Below are 23,799 nucleotides of genomic sequence, written 5' to 3' on the forward strand. Positions count from 1 at the left end.
AAACAACAAATGTCAAGGCACATTCAAAACCAGAACAAAGCCTTCCAAATAAATGAAAAAATAAATGGCACAAGAAATCAAGTCTGTTTTAACTTTTTATTAAAATGCTTAGGATACAGATTGACTTTCTTTTGTAAATGACTGTTTTAATTAACTTTTCCTGAAATAGGACACATATGCACTCTGATAAAACAGAATGAAAAGTCTCAATTCATAGGAGTTCCTGTACAAAGCTCTGATCCTCTCTGTTAAGAGCCAAGCTCCTCACAGCAGCTTCTTTTGCAATCTTTTCATAGGAACAGTGTTTTCTGTGGAGCAGGAAATAGACAGATGCCAGACTTTTCAATCCCCTCTTTCTCCAGTGGCCAAAGTAAACCACTTTCACAAAGAGCTGAGCTGTGTAGAATCCATAGTTTTCTAGCTTGCTACGAAGGGGTCAGGGACAAAGAGGAAAAAACAAAACCAAGAACAAGAAAACTAGCGCTGCAATCATACTTCTCAAGTCTCTGGATAAAGAAGTATGGGTTACCTTTAGCCAAAGGAAATTAAAATTATGTTAACTACCTAGTTCATTCACCATTAGCTACATTTGTTCAGTTAAGGCTTTCACCCTTTCCAAACCAACAGTTTTGTTGCAATCCAGCTATGCTTGCTAACAGAGGAAAGGCACGCTCTTCCCAGATTTATCCTTTACTGGCAGTGAGAAAGTATCCTTTCCTAATAGGTCAGTACTGAAAACTGACAGTGAGAAGTCCATTAAAGAGTAACACTCCTACTCGCCCCTGGAATATTACCCACACTTCCCTACCCTCACATGAGACACCAAAATTCCACTGAATTTATTTCAAACCTTTGCATCATAATTTTGTTTTGAGGAAACTACTTGTAATCTCTCATTAAACAAAAATGAAAACACCCACCCATTTTAAGAGAGGGTCTAAGATCCTGAAAATCCAATTTTACACATGGCACTAAAAAAAAGGAATGCTATAAAAATGATCATCACATGACTGGGCATGCTGAGGCTTTTATACTGAGCTCTTAATGACAAGTGACACTGGCGCAGAAAGAACAACACTACACGAAGTCCTCAGTTTCCCCAGCTTATTTCTGGCATGGAGAAAGGCAATTTCATACCACAACCCCTCCCCCAAAAAGTAACCTAGAAAAAGCGCTCATGAACATTCCAATAAAGAAGTCAAATCTTGCACATGAGGATTTTAAACCCCACTAAATAAAATCTTTCCTGGATCCAAACAAATGCTACAAATGCCAGGTTTTTAAGTTCTCACTCACAGAATTAAAAGCCCTTCAACTGTAACTGCCCTGTATGACTCACCTATCCCCAAAATGTTCTCCTAGACTCTGTGCAAAATTAACAGACACATGCCTGTAGTATAGGAGAACATGGGGGATGTTCTCTTTTGATGCAAAAGTCATTCTTTTTTATAATTGAAAATGAAAAAGGTGCTATGGAGAGATAAGAGCAAAGACTGCCTGAAATGTGTAGCTTTGTAAGTAAAAATAATAAAATCACCACTCTATACTGAACTCCTCCACAGCAAACCAACCATCTGCTGTACAAACCAGGTGAGGAACGACCCTGGCTGAACACAGTGGAAACCTGCTGCCGCCACCAGGCCGACCGGGGCCTCTCCTGCTCCTCTGTGTGCAAGGCTGGCGCCACCTACCACAAGGCCATCAGAGAGCCGGGGAGCTTTGGCTCACTGACCTGGTAACTCAACAGGACTAAGTTTACTCGACTGAGCTCTGGCCTCCAACATGTTTCATGTGCATAATTTTATGAAGAAGCTAAATGCCATTCACTAGACCAAAAAAAAAAAAAAAAAAAAGAGAGAGAAAACTCTGGACCAAGTAAATTTTGAACTCAGAAAGTTAGGAGGGACACCAATGACATTAACAACGCTTTCTTTAAAAAATAGAATCACTTTCTTTGAAATCAACCACAGTGGTGAGACGTGTTTTTCTTTTCAGGTGCCCCAGGATGGCACACAGCTTTACCCAGCAAATCCTGCCAACTTCCAAGTCCCAGGATGCTGAGCTGCACCAGCACGTGAGGCAGCGTTACCTCCCGACAGTGTGGAGAAGAGCACATGTCACCACTGGGCGATGAGAGAGCTGACAGAGACTCTTGGCTTCTCAACGCCAGACACGGCTGAAGAGCTTTCCTTGTTCTATTAGAAAAGTTCATGAGGAAGCTGTGAATAGGATCAGTCCAGAGAAGGAAAACTCTTTTATTTTCACTGTCCAAACATCAGTCAATATACTGGGAAAGCCAGCGGAAGCCCTCGCCGTAGCCTTGCCTCTTGAGCACGCTGCACATGAACACTTCCATGGGGCGGGCGTTCAGCTCCTTCAGGGTCACGTTCCCCTAAGGGAGGCAAAACCAAGAAAGGCCTGTTAGCATCCCCGTGGTGGAAAAGCTTGAAAGGGTGATCACAAATCACTCTCTTTGTTCCTCAAAAGCAAATGGAAGTAGGAATTACTTATAAAAATGGGGTCAAAGCCATATAGATTATCTTCCCCAGAGCGTCATGCTTTCAAGACAAAATAAGCAGCACAGTGAAGAGCCTTTACTTTGAACACACCAACATCTGGTAAGTTACTGCAGCTAACCAAGAAAAAGGCCACTAGGACCCACAGAACCAGCATGTTCTTTGATGGAGAGAAGTCCAAGACTCTTGGAAATAAGGACATTCTTGAGGCACCTGGATGGCTCAGCTGGTTCAGCACGACCAACTCTTGGTTTCAGCTCAGGTCATAATCGCAGGGTTGTGAGATCCAGCGCCATACAGGGCTCCTCATTTAGTGGGAGTTGGCTCAAGATTCTCCCTCCCTCCGCCCCTCCCCCTATCATGCATGCTCTCTCTCTAATAAATAAATCTTTAAAAAAAAAAAAAAGGAAGGGTGCTTGGGTGACTCAGTGAATTAAGCATCTGCCTTCAGCTCAGGTCATGATCTCAGGATACTAGGATTGAGCCCTACTTGGGACTCCTTATTCAGCGGCCAATCTGCTTCTCCCTCTCCCTCTGTCCCTCCCCTTGCTCATGCTCTCTCTCTCTCTGTGCACTCTCTCTCAAATAAATAAACTTAAGGGAAAAAAAAAAAAAAGAAAAAGAACACTCTCATTAGCACAAACATTCAGAAATAAATTATATCAAGGAATTTAAGAATTCATGTTGTATAACACTCATGCAGAAGAGGGGAAATTAAATTAAAGTCAGTGTTTCTAGAAAGAAATAGCTAATCAAGAAGAGGTAACACTTAGAAATAAGAAACCATAAAAAGAAAAAAGTCAGGTTATCAGAGATCTCAGAAAAGGAAAATTTTTAAAACTGATCATGCCAAAACTTCAAGCTGAAAAAACCAGAATTCCCGCTTAACTACTGCTGGTCTAGATTTTTTCTCTCACAAGCACTGCAGCAAGCTCTCCTTCCAACTGGAAACAGCATATAACCTACTGATCCGGGAGACTCAGGTTCTATTCCTGGTTTTATCACTGACTTGTTGTGTAGATCTGAACAAATCACTGATTTTCCTCATCTTCAAATTAGGGATCACAGTCCTACCTCGCTCAGCAAGGAACACTGACGATAATCCAGTGCTAGGGTTTCAGTGCTTGGAAAGTGATCATGAATAATCACTCTTCTTCATAACCTGAAATCTCCAATCAAAAATAAAACTGATTTCTGGGGGCGCCTGGGTGGCTCAGTGGGTTAAAGCCTCTGCTTTCGGCTCAGGTCATGATCTCAGGGTCCTGGGATCCAGCCCCAGCTTCCTCCTCTCTCTCTGCCTGCCTCTCTGCCTGCTTGTGATCTCTGTCTGTCAAATAAATAAATAAAATCTTAAAAAAAAAAAAAAAAAACTGATTTCTGGTTAAGGCAGCCTTCTTCAAAAAAGATTTCTCTGAATGAGATTTGAAAGAGAGTCAGAAAATTCTTAAATTGGTAAGCCTGACTTTCCTCCCAATTTCTTCATCCTCATATACCTGAGGAAAATTTCCTCAGACAATGGTGAAAGAACAGGCTCCTGCCTTCACAGTGACTACAAATCACCTATGGCAAAACCAATCCTAGGCCCGGTTAAACTTTTGAAAGACAAGTAAAATCCAGATAGTAAAACATTAATTTCTCAAACACTGTGAATTTCCTTAATAATATGTCCCCTGACGCTTTTTCTCTTACCTTTCCTGTGGTCTGTCCATAAAGCCCAAATATCTCACGGAGTTTTTCTTCACTGATCGCATCTGTTCTGTCAATCTTGTTACCCAAGATCAGGATTGGCACATTGGATATTGTTTCATCAGTCATTAGCGCCTAAAGACAACATAAAGGAAGAACTAGGTGAGAATCTATGAATGCCCACTAGATCATGAAAACCACCCAGACCATCACTTGTCTACAATGAATCAAATGTAAAGAGAAATATCTGATAGTCTTTATACCTGAGCGATGATCTAAAAATCTTGACATTATACAACTTTCTTAATGTTACGTAGAAGCCCCTAAAAAATTACCTTGACATTAGGTAAAAATCCCCTAACAGCTTCAAAACAATTGCAACTTAAGGCTGTGCCTATTTACAAGGCAGGAGAACTGCCTCAACCTTAACTCTGAGATAAATCACTCAACCACAGACCATCCTCGGGCTCTCCACTGAGCACGGTCGTAGAAGACTGAATGCTCTGGCTACAGAGTCTCAAGGAGGGCTACAGGAAGTCCCCGAGTGTACAGAGTGCTCAGTGTGTGCAAAGCACTATCTCAGGCACTGAAAGGAGTACAAAAAGAAAGGTAAGACATATCCCTGGCCTCAAGAAATCCTCACTCTATGTTCATACATCTGTCAGCAAAGCAAAGCAAGTGTATGATTAAGTGTCACAATGAACAGGGACAGAATACAAATACTAACAGACGTTTGGGGAAATCAAATGGAAGGGAAAATGGTGGACTTAAGGAAAAGTCTTAGCAAAGTAGAGGACCACAAACTAGGCTCTAAAAGAGGGGCAGGATTTGGATAGATGGAAAGGAGAAGGAAGAATATAAGCAATGGCTTTATGGTAGGAAAGAGTTCAGAAAGCCACATGGAGAATTGCCTGTCTTTGTATGTTGACACACGGCAGTAACAGAATGAGAAGGCATGATCAACATTACGGTGCCAGCCTAAGAAGTTAGCTGCAACAGATCCTGAAGACCCCAAATCCAGAAATTTCTAGACAGAATCTGTGTGTAAGGGGTTGCCTGGGGGGCTCAGTCAGTTAAGCGTCTGCCTTCGGCTCAGGTCATGATCTCAGGGTTCTAGGACCAAGACCCACATCCAGCTCCCTGCTCAGCAAGAAATCTATTTCTCCCTCTGCCTCTCCCACTCCCACTCTCCGAAAAAAAAAAAAAAAAATCTGTGCATTAAAAAAAAAACACAATGAATTCACACAAAGTATCTATGGGTGCTCAGGTAAGAGATAATGACCTAGCCTAAGATGACAGCACCCAAGGGACAGTGAGTGCAGCAGGCACTGTGAAGAAAGAAGTAAAGAGACTGATGTCTGGATGATAAGACAAGTAAGAGGGGCCTGAGCTGGCAGAGATTTCGAGCCTGGGAACCGAGTGCCCACTGACAGGAAAAGCTTGGAAAGGACAGTAGAGCTGAAGGGATAATGAGCAACATACTTCTGACCATCTTAGGTTCCCGGAAGTATTAAGACAAAATCAGAGTAAGGATGTCATTTGTTGATTAAATACTAACCAGATGCTACTCTATGTCTGATGCTTTGCTAAATGCAAGCGTTTCACAAAGAACAAAACTAGGTCCCTTCTAAGTTCACAATCTGATGAGGACACCTACAAGAAAACCAGTAAAGACCAGAGACACTGATAAGGTGGTGAGTCTAAGTCCGAGAGGTCAGGGAAGGCTTCCTATAAGAGGTCATGGCTGAACTCTGGGATCTCCCAAAGGACATTTTTTAATTTACCAGTTAAAGTGGGTGGGGGTCAGATGAGAAAGCCAGGCAGGGACATTTGTGCATAGTGAAGGAAGGACAAGTTGTTCTCTATGTTTGGAATGTAGTTCAAGGCAGGCAATAAAGAGAAAAGGAGCTGGAGAAATAAACAGAGGAAAGATCAGGAAAAACTTTACGTGCTATGCAAAAGACTTGTGGATTTTATCCAGAAGGTGATAGAATTCTATTAAAGAATATTAAATAGGCCAATGATATGTCTGAAAAAGTTCCTTCTAGCATTTTAGAATGTGGCAGGGTGGTAGTGAAATCTCTGGTCATTCACAGTATCTGGACCGCATGTCCAGGTAGATGGTCAGGAAGAGATCTATTCTTCCCGGAGACTGGAACTGGCAGGTGAAGCTCTTTAGTAGGCAGCATTATGTATGAGGCTGGACCTCAAGAGAGGTTTAAACAAGAGAAATCCATAGGGGAGTCACTGGCATGTGGCAGAAGAAGGAATGAGATGCAGCCTTGACCAGCCTGGGAGGAAGTACAGACCCTAGTGAACACCAAGGTTTAAGGGCTAAGGAGGGGAATGGGTGCCTGTGAAAGAATCTGAGAAGTATTAGCCAGAGAGAGCACACCAAAACCAAGAATGCAAATGGGAGCTCAAAGAAAGAGAGAATGCCAATGCCAAGAGGTCAAGTAAGGGAAGGAATGCCGTATAAATGATTCTACAAGAGACCAGAGCTCTAGATTCACAATAAATGGGGCACAGGTTCAAACGGCCAGGAACAAGAATGCAGAAGACAGTTACAAATAAAATAAAAAGAAGAGGTGCAGGGTGACCCAGTAGGGATTAACAAAGACAACATGACAAGAACTGTGAAGCCGAGCAAATGCTATGTTGAGGAAGGTGAAAACCTGACGGTATCAAATGCTGCCCATGACCCAAACTGACGACTGGAACAGACTGTGAATGTCTGTGAAGTCATTCAGTGTGAGCGGGGCAGACAGAGAGTGAGAACCTAGATTCAAACACATAAAGAACCCTTAATCTCTCTCTTTAGGTTTCACTCTGAAACAGGGACCATCTATGGTATGTGAAGGGAAAACGCATTCACTATGCCAAGGCAAGAGGCACACGCTGGGGAGTGTGGGAGCAAATTGGACAAAGTCACCCTATGATAGATATAAACAAGGTTAACTTCCTCAAGTTCAAGCTGAGTTTCCTCAGGACACTGAAAAGCAAGGTCTTTGGATTTAAAACACATTCTTCCTGTAACTAGGACTTTTATCAAATGGTAACTGGAATGCTGAAGTACTGGCACTACTGACCTGTATTCCTTAAAAGAAACAGAGGCCAAGAAAAGAAAAAATATAATCGTACATTTAGCTCAACTTTGGATTCCATGAGGCGAGGATGATCTGCACAGTCGACCAGAAAGACAATCCCATTAATTGCTGGGAGGTAATTTTTCCAAACGCGACGTGCTGGAATACAAAGTTTGTAGTTGCGTTAATTTTTTTTTTTTTAAGTATTTTGAAAAATGTATCTATTTTTTTGTCCTAAAATGGGCAAACCTTGGCTTGGTTTCAATAGCATTCAATTCCATATGGATTCTCCAAGTCCCAACCAGAATTAAATCAGAACAAAGTACATATATATATACTCTGATATTCCATGAACCTGATTTTTTTCAGATTAAAAAATCAAGGTTTTTCTGCCTGATTTTCAGAAAAACTGCAACATATGGCAATCCCACACATACCTGCCCACATGTCACTGATCAGCTGGAACTAAGTCCCCCCTTAGATGAAATCTGGGCTCTTCCATTTGGCAAAGTTTCCACAACTCCCTACTGTCTGAAACCCAGTCACTTTGACTCACCTTAAATGACCAACCTCACCCCTAAAACCAAATTCATCAAGATGCATATTACCTGTTCAGACACCATTTAGTCCCAAGTTAGTTCCTAACTAACCAATGTGTACGTGTAATGACACACCCGCTCCGTCCACTCTCAGGAGATGGGGCCTGACAAGTGGTTGAAGTTTCCAGGCAATTACCTCAGTCTCCCATACTTAACCCAAGAGGCCTTATAAATTTTATTTATTTTTTTGTTTATGCCATGAAGTGATAATGGTTTGGGAAGCAATACTTTAATTATATTATCATTTCTAAGCCATTCATTTCTACTACTTTCACTGGGATGAGTAACAAAGCATATCCACATCAAAAAGTTAATAACCGTTATCTCTTAGAGAGTGTGATAGGGAGAGGCTGGGGGAACTTTCACTTTTTGCTTTCCATATTCATATGCTGAGTGTATATTCAATTTGTTATATGGAGCCAGAACTACTTTTTTTTTTTTTTTTAAGTTATCTCTGTACCCAACCTGAGGCTTGAACTCATGACCCTGAGATCAAGAGTTGCATGCTCTTCTGACTGAACCAGCCAGGCACCCTAAGCCTGGCCTACTTTTCTAAGTTAAAATTTATACTTTTTTTTTTTAAAGGAAATCTCCAAATATATAGCATTTTAGTAATTTTTGTAAAATGGTGACTAAGTTATTAAGATAAAGTAATTTGTTAAATAAATTTTCCTCAAACAAAACAAAACTACACGTAACACATTCCTCCCCTTCTTAATCTATCAAAACCTGAAACCTAAATTTATCACACCGAATACCACCCTAAGTCTCAGTTTAGGGGTCTAAAAACATCTTTCCTACATTCTCAAAGTGGTCTCAGTTCAGTTCTTACAACTGTATTACCCTGAATTTCAATTTGTAAGCAGTTAAAAATCCTTTTGAAAGAAGCAAAAAAGCCACCATACACCCATTCCTACCCAGATGAAAACAATACAAGCTCATTACAGAAAAAAGGACACAAGATGATCTATAATCCTCCATCGAAACATACCTACTGCTAATATTTTTGTATATATTTGTTCAATCTTTTTTCTGTACAAGTATTTTATGTGATTATGATCATACTACATATGATTTTGTGGGATATAAATATTAAGTGACTAAAATAAATGTAATTATGTTAATGAAATCGCTGACTACAAAATCATTTGGATCACTCCTTAGATTTTCGGTTAAAATTACTTGGCTCAAATATGGGGCACCTGGGTGGCTCAGTGGGTTAAAGCCTCTGCCCTTCGGCTCAGGTCATGATCCCAGGGTCTTGGGATCGAGCCCCACATCGGGCTTTCTGCTTGGCTGGGAGCCTGCTTCCCCCACTCTCTCTCTGCCTGCCTCTCTGCCTACTTGTGATCTCGGTCTGTCAAATAAATAAATAAAATCTTTAAAAATAAATAAATAAATAAAATTTTTAAAAAAATTATTTGGCTAAAAAATTAAAATTACCAATATCCTATCCTTTTAACTACGCTTTTAAAAAGCTATATTTAATTCAACCTAATACAATGAATGCTCCAAAAGGAAACTTCTCAACTCAATTTAATAACAAATGAATAAATCTGACAAAATTTCAATTTTTTTCCTACTCTGCATAATATTTATTCCCACATCTCAAATGTTTGACTCCTAAGCCTAAAGTCTTGCCAAATGTAAAGTAAGTGTCCATCAGAAAAAGTTGCTCTGGTCTACATATCTCCAAAACCCACACAAGATACCTGATAGGAATCTAGGAACCAAACAGACATGGCCTGCATAAGGCAAAAGGTACTACAAAAACAGTATGGTAGAAGGAAATGTTCTACCAACCGCCCCATATGGATAGAGTATACTAAATAGATCAGAGTGGTGACAAGTATATCCCTGTTAGCAGCGCCTGGGTGGCTCAGTTTACCTCTGCCTTTGGCTCGGGTCATGATCCCAGGATCCTGGGATCTGGCCCCAAATCCGGCTCCCTGCTCAGTGGAAGTCTGCTTCTCCTTCTCCCACTCTCCCTGCTTATGTTCCCTCTCTCACTGTGTCTCTGCCATATAAATAAATCTTTAAAAAAAAAAAAAAAAAAACCCAAAAGTATATATCCCTGTTATTTTTTTTAACTTTTTTTTTTAAGATTTTATTTATTTATTTGACAGAGATCACACATAGGCAGAGAGGCAGGCAGAGAGAGAGGAAGGGAAGCAGGCTCCCCGCTGAGCAGAGAGCCCGATGTAGGGCTCAATCCCAGGACCCTGGGATCATGACCTGAGCCTAAGGCAGAGGCTTTAACCCACTGAGCCACCCAGGCGCCCCTCCCTGTTATTATTTTTGCAACTTTTGACAAATTTGAAATTACTTACAAATAATAACAATTTTCTACATACTTACACTCCACTGAATAAAGGATATAAAAGAGACACGATTAAATTTGATATTGTACTAGATCTTGCTCAAGAGGAAAAATGCTATAAAGGAGATTACGGAGACAACTGACAAAAAGAGAAATATACACTACATAGTAGATAAAAATAACACTTCCTAGGTTTGATAACTTACTATGTGTTACACAGAGATTAATAAATTAGAGCAAAAGGTATAAAGGAGTAGAGTTCTCTATATGCAATTTTTGGTAAGTCTGAAAGTACTTAAAAATTTTAAGTAATAAGAGCTCAATCATAATTTAATCATATTTTAAAAAGGAAAAAATGTCCCACTGCTTAAAAAAAAAAAAAGAGGGAATAAAAAGAACCAGAAGTTAACAGCATTCTTCCATTCTCTTACCTTGCTCATGCCCACCAAGATCAAAAGTTGTAAACGTCATTCCAGCAATTGTCAGCTCTTCTGATGCTGAAAAATTGTCAAAACAGAAAAAGACATAAACTCCTCCATCCAACAAGGCCCAGCTCCCAGTACTGTGCAAAACTTAATGCAAATGCAAAACTTAATGAAGCTTTTACCTTGGAAAGAAAAGGATACAAGGATGAAAACATTCTTAAATTATTCTAAAAAGCCAAGTTTCTTTTTCTCCAAAGTCTGTCTGCTGCTTCTTAGAAGTAGATATGGGAGATGTGTCCCCTTAGAGAACTAGTGAGAACTGATACTGAGAGTCCCAGAGGGTTAGATTTAGGGATAGGTGACCTGAGTGTCCTACAAGGAACTTTTTTTCAAGTGAGTTGTCTTTTGAAACCTCAGTTAATAAAAGAAATGAGTCAACTGGGGATTCATCCTCCAACCATGACAATGACCTTCAATTATCAAAAGGTCACCTGGTATTTTCAAACCTACTCGGATGTAATGTTGGAACATGTTGGCCCAATCGATCATCTTTGAGCATGTGTAGAAGAGTGGTTTTGCCCGCATTGTCCAAACCCAAAAATACAAGTTTTCCAGATTTCTTGTAGAGTCCTAAAAAAGAAAAAAAAATTAACATAATTTTGCTTTCTACTTACCAAAGGCTGTTTGTGTTAGATCACTGGACGAAATGTACAAAGTTTGAAACCTATGATATATTTCAAGGAAATGGTTTTACCTAGGAACTGGAGCACACTGCTGAAGCCATTGTAGATCCACTCAAAGATGAAAGACATTATTAATGCTTACTACCTGTATAAAATATGAAAGCAGCGAACATTAGCTTTCTGAATGCTAGTATAGTTCCAGAGAAGTTAACTCTTATTCTGTAGCTGTGATGCATGTTTATTGTCCCATGTTTTCAGGCATAAGATAATAAAGATTTTGCACCCTGGAGGGAAGTCTCTGGGGTCCTCAGATCTGTACAAAATCCTGGTTTTCTGTCAGTTTTCAATCTATGATACTCCGAGGGCTAGGAGTTAAAGATACACTTTCGGGGCGCCTGGGTGGCTCAGTTGGTTAAACAACTGCCTTCAGCTCAGGTCATGATCCTGGAGTCCTAGAATTGAGTCCCACATCAGGTTCCCTGCTGGGCGGGAAGCCTGCTTCTCCCTCTGACCTTTCCTCTCTCATTCTCTCTCTCTCTCTCTCAAATAAATAAAAATAAAATCTTTAAAAAAAATTTTTTAAAATACACTTTCATCTTTTACTGTGTAACTTTCTCCTTCAGGCAGCTGCTCATTCACATTCCCTAGATACACCACAGCTATTACCAATTAGTAAAACCTCTAGGAAATGAATCCCATCAATAATCTAGATCAGAGTCCAGAGTGCTAACCATTAGATCAAAACATCACATCGATACACTAAACAGAAAATAAGAATGAAAAGTGTATCAATCCTTCCTTGTAAACAGCTCTAAAACACAGTTACCAAAATCCCAATGGCTGACATGATTTGCCCTGCCCCACTTACCAATGACAATTCTTTTTTTCAAAGATTTATTTATTTGAGAAAGAAAGAGAGCTTGTGGGAGGTGAGGAGGGGCAGAGACAGAGAGAATCTCAAGTAGACACCCCAATAAGCAAGGAGCCGTGAGCTCATGACAATGAACTGAACCAAAAGTTGAAATCTTAATCAACTGAGCCACCAAGGCGCCCCACCAATACCCTTTCTTAAACAATATTTATTTAACCCCTCTTACAGATTTGTGCCTCGACTTATAAAAGGATATGATATCACTATTTTGGAGAGACATTAAGAAATAAGATAATCTTTTCATAATATGAGTAACCAAGACATAACCCATTTTACAAACAGTGATTTTCTTAAAATAAGAGTACTTATTTAGGGCATAGAACTAGGTTCCTAGCCAAGTACACACCCTAATTAGTACTAATAGTAGGACCACTTTTCATACTGTTTTCCATAAGCCTAAACAAAACAAAAGATCACCCAAAGCTACTAGAAAGTCTACACACGCTGGTAATGAGCAAGAGGACCTCTGAAAGAAGTTAAAAAGGGAAGATCTAAAGCCAGTACTAGTGTCAAAGTTTCTGAGGTTCACCATTTCCTGGTCACTGAACTTTTGCCTCAATATCTCAGATTTGGTGCAGAAAAAAAAAAAAAAAGAAGAAGAAGATTCCCCCACTTTCACTCCTCTTTATCAGGAAGAGCATATGAACACAAGGCTATGGTAGATGGGACCAATTGTTATCAAATGCAACTTTCATGAACTTTTGTTTCTTTTACTAGTGACCTTAACAGGGTTATCCACAAAAACCCACCTGTATTCTTCCCTCAAAGAATGCTACACTGGGTGCCTGGGTGTCTCAGTAAGAGGAACTGTGACTCTTGATCTTGGGATTGTAAGTTTGAGCCCCAAATTAAGGGTAGAGACTACTTAAATAACTAAATGTGTGTGTGTATATATATATACACACACACACACACACACACATACACACACACACATACATATATATGTGTGTGTGTGTATATTATCATTCTTTTTTTCTGTCCAGTGACTGAGTTGGTTTTTTTGTTTGTATTTTTTAATCAGGCCTGGGCACCTGGTGGCTCAGTCTGCTAAGCGGTTAAACAACTGCCTTCATGTTAGGTCATGGATCCAGTCATGCACTGGGCTCCCTGTTGAGTGGAGAGTCTACTTCTCCCTCTGCTGCCCATGCCCCACCCCCAGCTCGTGCTCGCTCCCTCCCTCTCTCAAATAAATAAATAAAATCTTTAAAAAAAAATCAGGTCTGACTATAAACTTTAGGGGCTTCCTAATGCTTGTTTTCTATGGCTCTTATCACAGAAAGCCAAATGAGGCTTGGGAGTTTGGGTGAGAGCAGAGGCTAAGACAAAAGCTTTTGCAAAAAAAAAAAAAAATACTAACTGTGGGGGGGGGTTGCCCTTTTCAGTAACATTAAAATATATTTTGGCAGGATGCCTGGTGGCTCAGTTGGGTAAGCATCTGCCTCTGGCTTGGGTCAGGATCCTGGGGTCCTAGGATTGAGCCCCACGTCAGGCTCCCTGCTCAGCAATGAATCTGTTTCTCCCTCTCCCTCTGCCATTCCCTCTGCTTATGCTCTCCCTCTCTCAAATAAATAAAATTTAAAAATATGTATATTAATATTAATATATATTACATATATTTGAGAAGGACAGGGACCAAATTTAGCATGTTAAATAATTTGTCTGATAACTTAGTCGGCACTTTAAGAAGTTTAATGACTTAAATACACCGACAAAGCTCCTGTTTTTAAGTTTCCACTGTAGGTAAGTAAAAGAACAATGTGCCTCTTCTCTGCAATTCCCCTGAACCAGTCATCTCTCCCTTCTACTCTTCTCACTCTACAACCTGGAGAAGTGAGGCTCACCTTTACAGAGAACCTCTCTTTATGATCCCTCCCACTCTGATCACTCCTTTAAAACCCACTGTTACATATTCATTTGTACACACAGGGTTGCAGTCAACACTTCTACAGACTCTTTGTAAAGTTTTACCACATCATTTTAGAATTCTTCCAAACTCAGTGAATTCTCCAAAGGTGACAATGGGAAAACCCCCACGTAAGGAATTTTTTCATGGTAACTGAATTAGTTCGATTTTCCAATTTACCTTTCCTTGACATTCCTGCTTTAATTAAAGGTCCCTCCAAAATGATCGATGGAAAAGTGCTTGAAGAAACTCTTCAGGTGATGTTAAAAAAATAAAAACCATTACTGGACCCAAAGTGTTGTACTGTATTGTTGTACTGTATTTCCATAGTTAAGTAAATGGCTCTGATGGTTCCTCCGTCCTTGCAATCTTAGGGTTTGTAACCCTCGTGAGCAGTTCTACAGTTTTATACAGTGCCTACACATATATCTCATTTCGACCTCACACAAATCCTACTGGGCAGGGGTCCTTAGCCTTCGATAACAAGACAAGGATGCTGACACTCCTAGGTCAGCTGGCTGAACCAAAACTGCTCAGCTAAAGAAGTCTAAGTGCCAAAACTTAAACCTTCCTTTTAAAATGCCAAAGCTAAAGCTCTTCCTGTTAATATTACATAAAATTCCAATCAAAATCACAAAACTGCTTTTAAAGAAACATAAAACTTCCTTAACCTACCTGCTAAACAGATGATAATCTTAAGTTTCCTTCCTTACAATTTATCACACCTTCTGAATGGTGTTTTAATAACTAGCATTCTAGTTATCTCCTACTCTTGATCCACTCTACCACCTTATGGCATCTTGTGGCCAAATTGGCGTACTCTAAAATTTAAGAACTCTAAACTACCAGAAAAGCACTGCCAATGTACCCCAAACTAAAATTTGCCAATTTCAGGACTCACATGAGAATGAAGTAAATAAAAAAGAAGAGCACTAGCCAATGCTGACCATTAGCCAATAATGTATGCATTACTCTCCCTATATACTCATTATTTCTTAGGCATACTCTTTACAACTTGGAGACACCATTCCTGAAAGATCTGGGAGAGCAGGCTGTTGGTTCTTAGCTAAGAAACCAAGCTTAGCTGCAGCGTAAATACCAAAGGTCAAGCCCCCAGGCAAAGCACCACAGGTCCTTTGTCACGACCTAAGCAGATGGGTCGAGGTAAAGAGAAAAGACAAGAGCAGGGGAGATTAGTAACCGAGACAAATTTAGTGCCAGCCCTCACAAGTGCACTCCCGGCCTCTAGGATAGAATCATGAAGAAAACACTAATCTATACAAAATGCACTCGAAGGAATTTTTCCACGCACTGAAAAGAGGAAGGAAAAGAGGAAGGTGGAAGAAGAAAATATAGGGTTCGAGACCCAGGGCATCAGACGATAACAGAGCTGAGAGTCGGGAAGGGGGGTGCGCACAGGTCTGGGAGTCAGGAGATCCGGTTCGAGCGCTCCTCTCGTTATCTGTGGGGCCTTGGCCAATTCAGTGCCTCCCGAGCCTTATTATTCCCCCGCACCAAGGACTGTGATCAAGGACCCCCACCAGCCCGACCCAGGGCTGTGAGGCTCCTCCGAGACGGGATGTGAAACCGTTTCGCAAACCTGAGCGCACAGTATAGACAAGAATACTGTTATCCCGCCCAGCAGCTGCGGGACCCCGAAAGGAATGCAGATCGACCCGACACCCCAAGGGCTGTCAGGAAACGCAGCAGACCGGCCAAGTCGGCCCGTCCCCACCCAGAACCAGCCCCGCGGCCCCACAGAACCGCCTGCGTGTCACTTCCCCCCCCTCCACACACACAGCAACCCCGCCTGAGCCGGCCTCCGCCCTGACCCTCCCCGCCGTCCGCCCCAGCCCCTCGCGTCCCTCGGCTCCTTCCTTCGCAGCAGCCCCCCGACTCACGGCCAAGGAGGCTCCTCTGGCGGCGGCGGGCGGCTTCGACCCTCCCTCACAGCACACAGCCCAGCAGCACCCGGGACCGCCAGCTATTCGCCGGATATACGTAACACCCCCTCCCCCGGGACTTCCGGGAGCGTGCTTGCCCCCGCCCCCTCGTAGCGTCACGGCGCTCAGACACGCCGGGACCTCCTACCGATGACTCGAGCGCGGAGGGGCGGGCCTGAGGCGTGCAAAGCGATCCCGGGGACGGGCCACGTTTGGCTCCGCCCCCCACCATTCGGGGGGCGGGGCGCGCGAGACGTGGCAGGGCCGAGGCTCCAGGGGCGGAGCAGGAGCCTGGAGTCTCGCAGTGCTCCCAGAGGCAGTGGATCTCCGCTTCTAGTCCGGCTGCCGTCGCAGACGGTCGGGCCAAATCGGGAGCCTCGACAAGTGGCTAGGTAGGTTCTCAGAGCGAAGAGTTGCCCCGACAGGCCTCGACTTAGGGTGCATCCCAGAAAGCCTTTGCTTTCAGTCACCGTTTTCTGCGACAGCCTGTGTTTTGGAAGAACAGCTAATACTCATTGAGCCCTTAGGTTCCCCGGTGCACTGAGTTCTTGCCATACATGCCCCCAGTATTTGACCTTGATAACAGCAGATGAAGCAGATTTATTTTCCCCCTTCTGCAAATGAGAAAATCAAGGTTCAGAATAGTCCAGTAACCAAGCCCAAGTTCATAGGCTAGGAAGTGGCAAAGTGGCACGTTAGCTCCTACTCTGCCATCCTTCCCAAGCATTTTCTCATTTAATTCTGAAGACAGTCCTATGAGATTGGTATTACTCCAATTTTACAGATAGGAAAACTAAGTCAAGTGACAAGATGAATGATGTTTTTGGATAGTAAGACCCAATACCAGAAACATTTCAATTCTCCTTAAGTACAGTTACAAAATTTAACATAATTCCCATAAAAGAACTAATAGAATTAATAGGTTGTGTGTGTGTGTGTTAAACTACCCTATTTTTTCCTAAAATTCAAATGGAAAAATAAACAAGACTGGGTGGCTCAGTGGGTTGAGCCGCTGCCTTCGGCTCGGGTCGTGGTCTCGGGGTCCTGGGATCGAGTCCCGCGTCGGGCTCTCTGCTCGGCGGGGAGCCTGCTTCCTCCTCTCTCTCTCTGCCTGCCTCTCTGCCTGCTTGTGATCTATCTCTGTCAAATAAATAAATAAAATCTTTAAAAAATAAAATAAAATAAAATAAACAAGACTATTCGGGGAACAGGCTCTGGAAAAAGAACAAGGAGGGGGACCTAGCACTATCAGATACTCAAATATATTATAGATCCTCAGTAATTAAAACACTTTAGGAGGGCAAAGAGGGGAGCGCCTAGGTGGCCCAGTTGTTAAGCATCTGCCTTAGGTTCAGGTCCTGATCCCAGGGTCCTGGGGTCAAGGTCCTGGGATTGAGCCCCAAATCGGGGCTCCCTGCTCATCAGGAAGTATGATTGTTGCTCTTACCCTCCCCACTGCTTGTGCTCACTCTCTCTCTCTCTCTCTCTCTGGCTCTCGCTCTCTCATAAGAAAATAAAAACTTTAAAGAAGACACTTTGGTACTAGTGCATGAAAAGCCAAACAAACCAATTAGAACAAAATACAGAAATAGACCCAAATATGTGCAGAAATAAAATTTAAGTGGCATCTGACAACTCCAGTAGTACTCAGAGGAAGCTGGACGGACAAGCTCGCCACTTTCCCCGCTCTTTTTATTCTGTAAGTCTTCTGCATTGAGTTTGAATCCTGTCCAGACACAGAAAGCCATGTTCTGAGGCTTCTCCCAGCTCTGGTGAGACCAGAACTGTGTCCATAGGGCTTGGACCCCTAGTGTGTGTATCCTGGAGACATAGGGCTCCCTTAGCACAAGTTACTGCATTGGATTACTGGCCCTGATGGAAGGCTGGCTGTAAGAGGTTGGGGTGGGGGAGTCCCAAACCACAAGGATGGCTTGGGAGGCTCAGGAGGAAGGAATGAGCACACAGGCAAATTATCAGGATAGCTGCAAACTCTCCTTACCAAGTGGGCAGCTTTGAGCAAGTTGACAGATACCTCAGATCACAGGGTACCCAGCTCTAAAATGAGTGAAAGAAGAATGTTGTACATGTAAGCAATTTTTCCAGAGTATGTTTTCAATAAATGTTTCAGTTATATGTTTAAAAATAAATAATAAATAATAAAAAGTTTGGGACAATAGGTAGTACAAAACAAAATGAAAACCTAGGGGTGCCTGGGTGGCTCGGGGGTTAAGCATCCAACTCTCGATCTCACCTTGGGTCTTACTCTCAAGGTCATGAGTTCAATCCCCATGTCAGGCTTCATGCTGGGCATGGAACTTACTTAAAAACAAACAAATAAACAAAAATACTGCCTAAACACTTAAGCAAAACTTTTAGTTGTGTTTGACCAGAAGGCTGTTTGAGCCCAGCCTTGCTTTCAAACATCTAACCACGTGTTTTCTTGTTTGGGTTTTTATTTTTGTTTTTTGTCTGTTATGTCTTCGTCAAAAGAAGAAAGTAAACCTGTAGTTTCTAAGTAAAAAAAGAAAAAATATGCGAATTCAACTACAAGAAAACAGGAAAGTTTTATATGACAGAAAAGTGCTGCCCTAACAGTGATGACACCCTGAACCCCAAAGACAGCACATTGGGAAAAAATATGCATAATCACATCACAAGTGAAAGGAAAAGACTAACTGTTGTTAGAAAGATGGGCAAGGAGGGGTGCCTTGGCGGCTCAGTTGGTTGAGGGTTGAGCATTTGACTCTCGGTTTTGGCTCAGGTCATGATCTGGGGCTGCCTGTCAAGCCCTGCATCTGGCTCTGTACTGGCATGAGTCTGCTTGGAATTCTCTGCCTCTCCCTCTCCATCTGCCCTGCCCCCTGCTCACAGCAGGTGTGCACACGCCCGCGCATGAGCTTTCTCTCTCTCTCTCCAAAATAGAATCTCAACAAAATTTTTAGAAAAATAGGCCAAGTATAAGACCAGACAATTCACAGGAAAAGAAATACAAATAGGTCTTTTAGGATAATAAACAATAATAGAAACAGAGCAATTTTATGTAATCCCCTCCCACTCTATTCTTATCCCCTATACATGCTCAGTATTATTAGGTAGACAGGACTCAGAAGCTAAAATGGGGATTGAAAAAGTGTCAGTATTCATAGCTCTCCATGTATATGTATATGTATATGTATGTATGTATATATATATCTATATACACAGTATGTATATATGTATGTATACACATATACATACATACATACACATATATATCAGGAGATTTATTTATTAGAGGAATTGGCTCACATAGTTATGGAAGCCAAGATGTCCCAGATCTGCCATCTGCAAGCTGGAGAACCAGGAAATTTGGTGTTATGATTCAGGCCAAGCCCGAAAGGCCTTGGAGTGAAGAATCAGGGGGCCACTGTGTCTGCCCTAGATCCTGAAGGCCCTAGACCCAGGAGCTCTGATGTCTGAGGATAGGAAATGTGATGGCAAAGCTCAAGAAGAGAAAAAGAGAATTTGCCCTTCCTTTGCATTTTTGGCCCATTTGAATCCTCAAGGGATTGGGTGATGCCCACCTACATTGGTGGGGACAGATCTCTTTCCTTAGTCTACTGAATCAAGTGCTCATCTCTTCCAGAAACACTCTCAAAGACACACCCAGAAATACTCTACCACCTACCTGGGCATCCCTTAGTGCAGTCAAGTTGACACATACAATAAACCATCAGCATCTCTTGGAATTGTCAACATGGAGGTAATGGGTGAGCCTGATAAATGCAGTTTTGGGGAATGACGAGGATGGGTGCTGGACTGGAATGACCTGAGGAGAGAAAGAAATGGGGCAGTAATCCAGGACAATGCTGTTAGAAATATGGCTGTGAAGAGAGACTGGGGATCTAAAAGGGCATAGATGATGAATATTCATATTCTTTTTTGCTCAGTGGTAAAAAACTGGAATATCGTCTGGGTCAAAACTTAAAAGCTGGGGCACCTGGGTGGCTCAGTGGGTTAAGCCTCTGCCTTCAGCTCAGGGCATGGTCTCAGGTCCTGGGATCAAAGCTCGCATCAGGCTCTCTGCTCAGCAGGGCGCCTGCTTCCCCCCCTCTCTCTGCCTGCCTCTCAGCCTACTTGTGATCGCTCTCTCTCTCTCTCTCTCTCTTTGTGTCAAATAAATAAATAAAATCTTTTTTTTAAAAAAACTTAAAAGTTGGTTCAAATCTGAGAAAATAAACGTTCGACCTTTGTCATCTGGAGTATTTTATACCATATTGATTAGAAAAATCTGTTTCATTTTATGTTATTTTATTTTATTTTTATTTAGAGGGGGAAGGGGCAGAGTGAGAAGGAGAGAGAGAATCTTCAGTGGGCTCAGCACGGAGCCTGGATGCAGGGCTCAATCTCACGACCCTGAGATCATGACCTGAGCCGAAATCAAGAGTCAGACACCTCACTAAGAAAACCAGGTACCCCCCAAAGCAATCTATTTTAAAATTTGAGACAAATTGTTAAAATTTTCAGATGTTTCCCCTTAGACATCACCTAGAGGCAATTAGAAAAAAAGCACTTCTTCTTTAAGTTGTATGTTCCCCAGTTTACAAAGGGGTGGGAAAGGACATCTAGCTTGAAGTCCTTTCCTGAAATATTTTTTTATAAATTTCTCTATATCTAGGTTCTGATTTCTTTGGTCATTATAGTTATACAAAGATAAGTTTTACCTTAGATTTCCTCCTGGACAGGGAATCCTTCCAAAACTGGATGGGTTTTAGAGTCATAAAAATCACTAAAAGAGAACTATTTTCTATTGTATCTTTGTTCCAAATGAACTCCATGTCCTCCTGAATAGTATATTACTTTCTTCATCCCTTGTTATATCCTTTTAAGAGTTGAGGAACTGATAAGCCAAAATGCCCCTTCCTTCACTCTTTCCAAGATGACTCAGAAAAAAAAAAAGGCAAATCAGAGCTCCCTGGGTCTTCAGTGAAATTACTTTCAACTCCCCGAAAAACTAGATCAAAGCATACACACTGTGACACTCAGGGAGATTTTCAAGTCTTTTTTGTCCTGTTTGTATTGAGAATAATGCCTTATCTTTGTATTGGTGATTTTACATAATACCATTTCATTCCAATCAAATATAGCACTCTCAAAAAGAAAAAAGTGGGCAATGGACTTGAATGGATCTGTAAATGGCCAAGAAACATGAAAAGATGCCCAACATCATTAACCGTCAGATAAATGCAAATTGAACTGACGTAAGCAGCCACCTCACCCATTAGGATGGCTAGACTCAAAACAAACAAGAACAAAAACAGAGAATAAGTGTTGGCAAGGAGGTGGGGATATTGGAACACTTGGGCACTGTTGGTGGGAATGTAAAATGGTGCGGCCACTATAGACAACAGCCTGGGGGTTGCTCACAAAGTCGAAAATAGAATTACCATCTGTTCTAGCAACTGCACTGCTTTGTGTATACATTCCAAAGGATTGAAAGCAGGGTCTCAAAGAGATATTTGTACAGCCATGTTCACAGGAGCATTATGAACAGTCAAGAGGTGAAAGTAAGGGGCGCCTGAGTGGCTCAGTGGGTTAAGCCTCTGCCTTCGGCTCAGGTTGTGATCCTAGGGTCCTGGGACCGAGCCCCGCATCGGGCTCTCTGCTCAGCGGGGAGCCTGCTTCCCCCACCCTTTGCCTGCCTCTCTGCCTACTTGTGATCTCTCTCTCTCTGTCAAATAAATAAATAAAATCTTTTTTTAAAAAGGTGAAAGTAACACACTTTATGAATAAATGAAATGTGATATGTACACACAATGGATATTATTTAATCCTAAAAGGGAAGGAAATCTGACACATGCTACAACATGAATGAACCTTGAGGACATGCTAACTGAAATAAGATAGTCACAAAAAGGCAAATACTATAGGATTCAATTCATATGAGGTACCTGGAGGTGTCAAATTCATAGAGACAGAAAGTAGAATGGTGGTTGTCAGGGGTTATGGGAAAGGGGAATGGGAAGTTGTTTAATGATTATAAACTTTAAGGTTTGCAAGACAAATAAAATTCTGGAGATCTTTTCCTTAACATCGTGAATGTACTTAACATTGTTGAACTGTGCGCTGAAAAATGGTTAAAATTTTAAGCTTTTAAATGGTAAAATATTGTGCCACGTTTAAAAAGATTTTTTGTTTTCTTTAAGGAATGTCTATGCCCAATGTGGGGCTCAGACTCTCAATCCGAGATCAAGAGTCACGTGTTCCTTTGATTGAGACAGCCAGGCACCCCTAAAAAAATTTTTTAAAAATACACATGTTTCATTTGGCATCTCCAGCATTTTCACAGATTTGCATGTCATTTTTGCACAGGGCCATGCTAATCTGTCTTCCATCCCAGTGTTAGTGTATGTACTGCTGAAGTGAGCAGAACCTCTAGCATTTTCAGCTTTCCATGCAAAGTCTTTTTGGGGATCTCCATTTTCTGCAGGATTATTCCCATCCTCACCAGCACTGGTTTTCCCTTTTTTCCCTCTGGTTGAAGGAGCCTTTCCAGGTGTAGCTGGCTTCGAAGAAGCAGTTTAGGAGGCAACAGTAGAAACTCAAGTTTAGCTTACTATAGATACAGATAGGTGTATATGGAAATATGTATAGATATATGTATATACACAAGATGGTATACACACGTATATTTCCTTGCTCTGTGAGCTGAGAGGACCTAGAAGCAGCAGCAACTCGAGCACACCTAGCATCCAGTCTTGGTTTCTAATACCATTCTCCAGTGAAAGGAACTGATGCTCCTTGAAGAAATGGCTGATTCTGGGGCTGGGGCAGAGAATACACAAAAATAAAATTAAAAGGCAACCTATGGAGTGGGAGAAATAGTTGCCAATCATATATCTGATAAGGGATTAAAATATATAAAGAACTCATACAACTCAATAACAAAAAACCAATCTGATTAAAAAAACGGGCAGTGGATCTGAACAGACGTGATTCCAAAGAAGGCATACAGGTGGCCAACAGGTACATGAGAAGGTACGTCACTAGTCATCAGGGAAATTCAAAACCACAGTGAGATTATTAGAATGGATTTTATCCATTTTTAGATGGATATTATCAAAGGGTGATTTTTAGAATGGATATTATAAAAAAAACAAGCGATAAGTTTTGGCGAGGATGTGGAGAAAAGGGCACCCTTGTGCACTGTTGGTGGGAATGAGAACAATATAGAGGTTCCTCAAAAAATAAAAAATAGAACTACCATATGATCCAACTATTCCATTTCTGGTCTATCCAAAGAAGACAAAAACACAATCTTTTTTTTTTTTTTTTTGTAAAGATTTTGTTTATTTATTTGACAGAGAAATCACAAGTAGGCCGAGAGAGAGGAGGAAGCAGGCCCTTTGCTGAGCAAAGAGCCCCATGCGAGGCTTGACCCCAGGACCATGAGATCATGACCTGAGCCGAAGGGAGAGGCTTAACCTACTGAGCCACCCAGGTGCCCTAAAAACACAATCTTAAAGAGATATCTGCTCTTCTGTGTGCACCGCAGCATTATTCACAATAGCCAAGATATGGAAGCCACCTAAGTGCCCATCAATTGCTGAAAAAATAAAGTTGTGATATGTATACACAATGAAATATTGTTCACCTGTGAGAAAGAAGGAGATCCTGCCATTTGTGACAACATGGATGAACTTGGAGACAACACGCTGAGTGAAA

General features: G+C 41.6%; 1 protein-coding gene across 1 annotated transcript; it reads right to left on the minus strand.

The window, feature by feature from the left end:
• Positions 1-82: 82 nt before the first annotated feature.
• SAR1A (secretion associated Ras related GTPase 1A) lies at positions 83-16,162 on the minus strand. The gene is made up of 7 exons (XM_044239684.1): positions 16,054-16,162; positions 11,387-11,460; positions 11,143-11,262; positions 10,639-10,704; positions 7,344-7,447; positions 4,206-4,337; positions 83-2,392 (listed from the first exon to the last, which is right to left on the minus strand). Exons 2-7 carry the CDS (start codon positions 11,442-11,444, stop codon positions 2,276-2,278), a joined length of 597 nt encoding a protein of 198 aa, XP_044095619.1. The 5' UTR covers positions 11,445-11,460; positions 16,054-16,162; the 3' UTR covers positions 83-2,275.
• Between the last annotated feature and the right edge of the window lie 7,637 nt (positions 16,163-23,799).

This window comes from Neovison vison, chromosome 2 (genome assembly GCF_020171115.1).
Source record: "Neovison vison isolate M4711 chromosome 2, ASM_NN_V1, whole genome shotgun sequence".
NCBI classification, from domain to species: domain Eukaryota; kingdom Metazoa; phylum Chordata; class Mammalia; order Carnivora; family Mustelidae; genus Neogale; species Neogale vison.

Bases quoted from the DNA above. Each gene is read 5' to 3' on its own strand.
- SAR1A (XM_044239684.1), bottom strand. From the start codon at position 11,444: ATGTCTTTCATCTTTGAGTGGATCTACAATGGCTTCAGCAGTGTGCTC. The intron at 11,263-11,386 runs GTAAAACCATTT...TTTCTTTTTTAG, and splicing joins CAGTGTGCTCCAGTTCCTAG to GACTCTACAAGAAATCTGGA. The intron at 4,338-7,343 runs GTACGATTATAT...TGTTGTCTTTAG, and splicing joins AATCCAAAGTTGAGCTAAAT to GCGCTAATGACTGATGAAAC.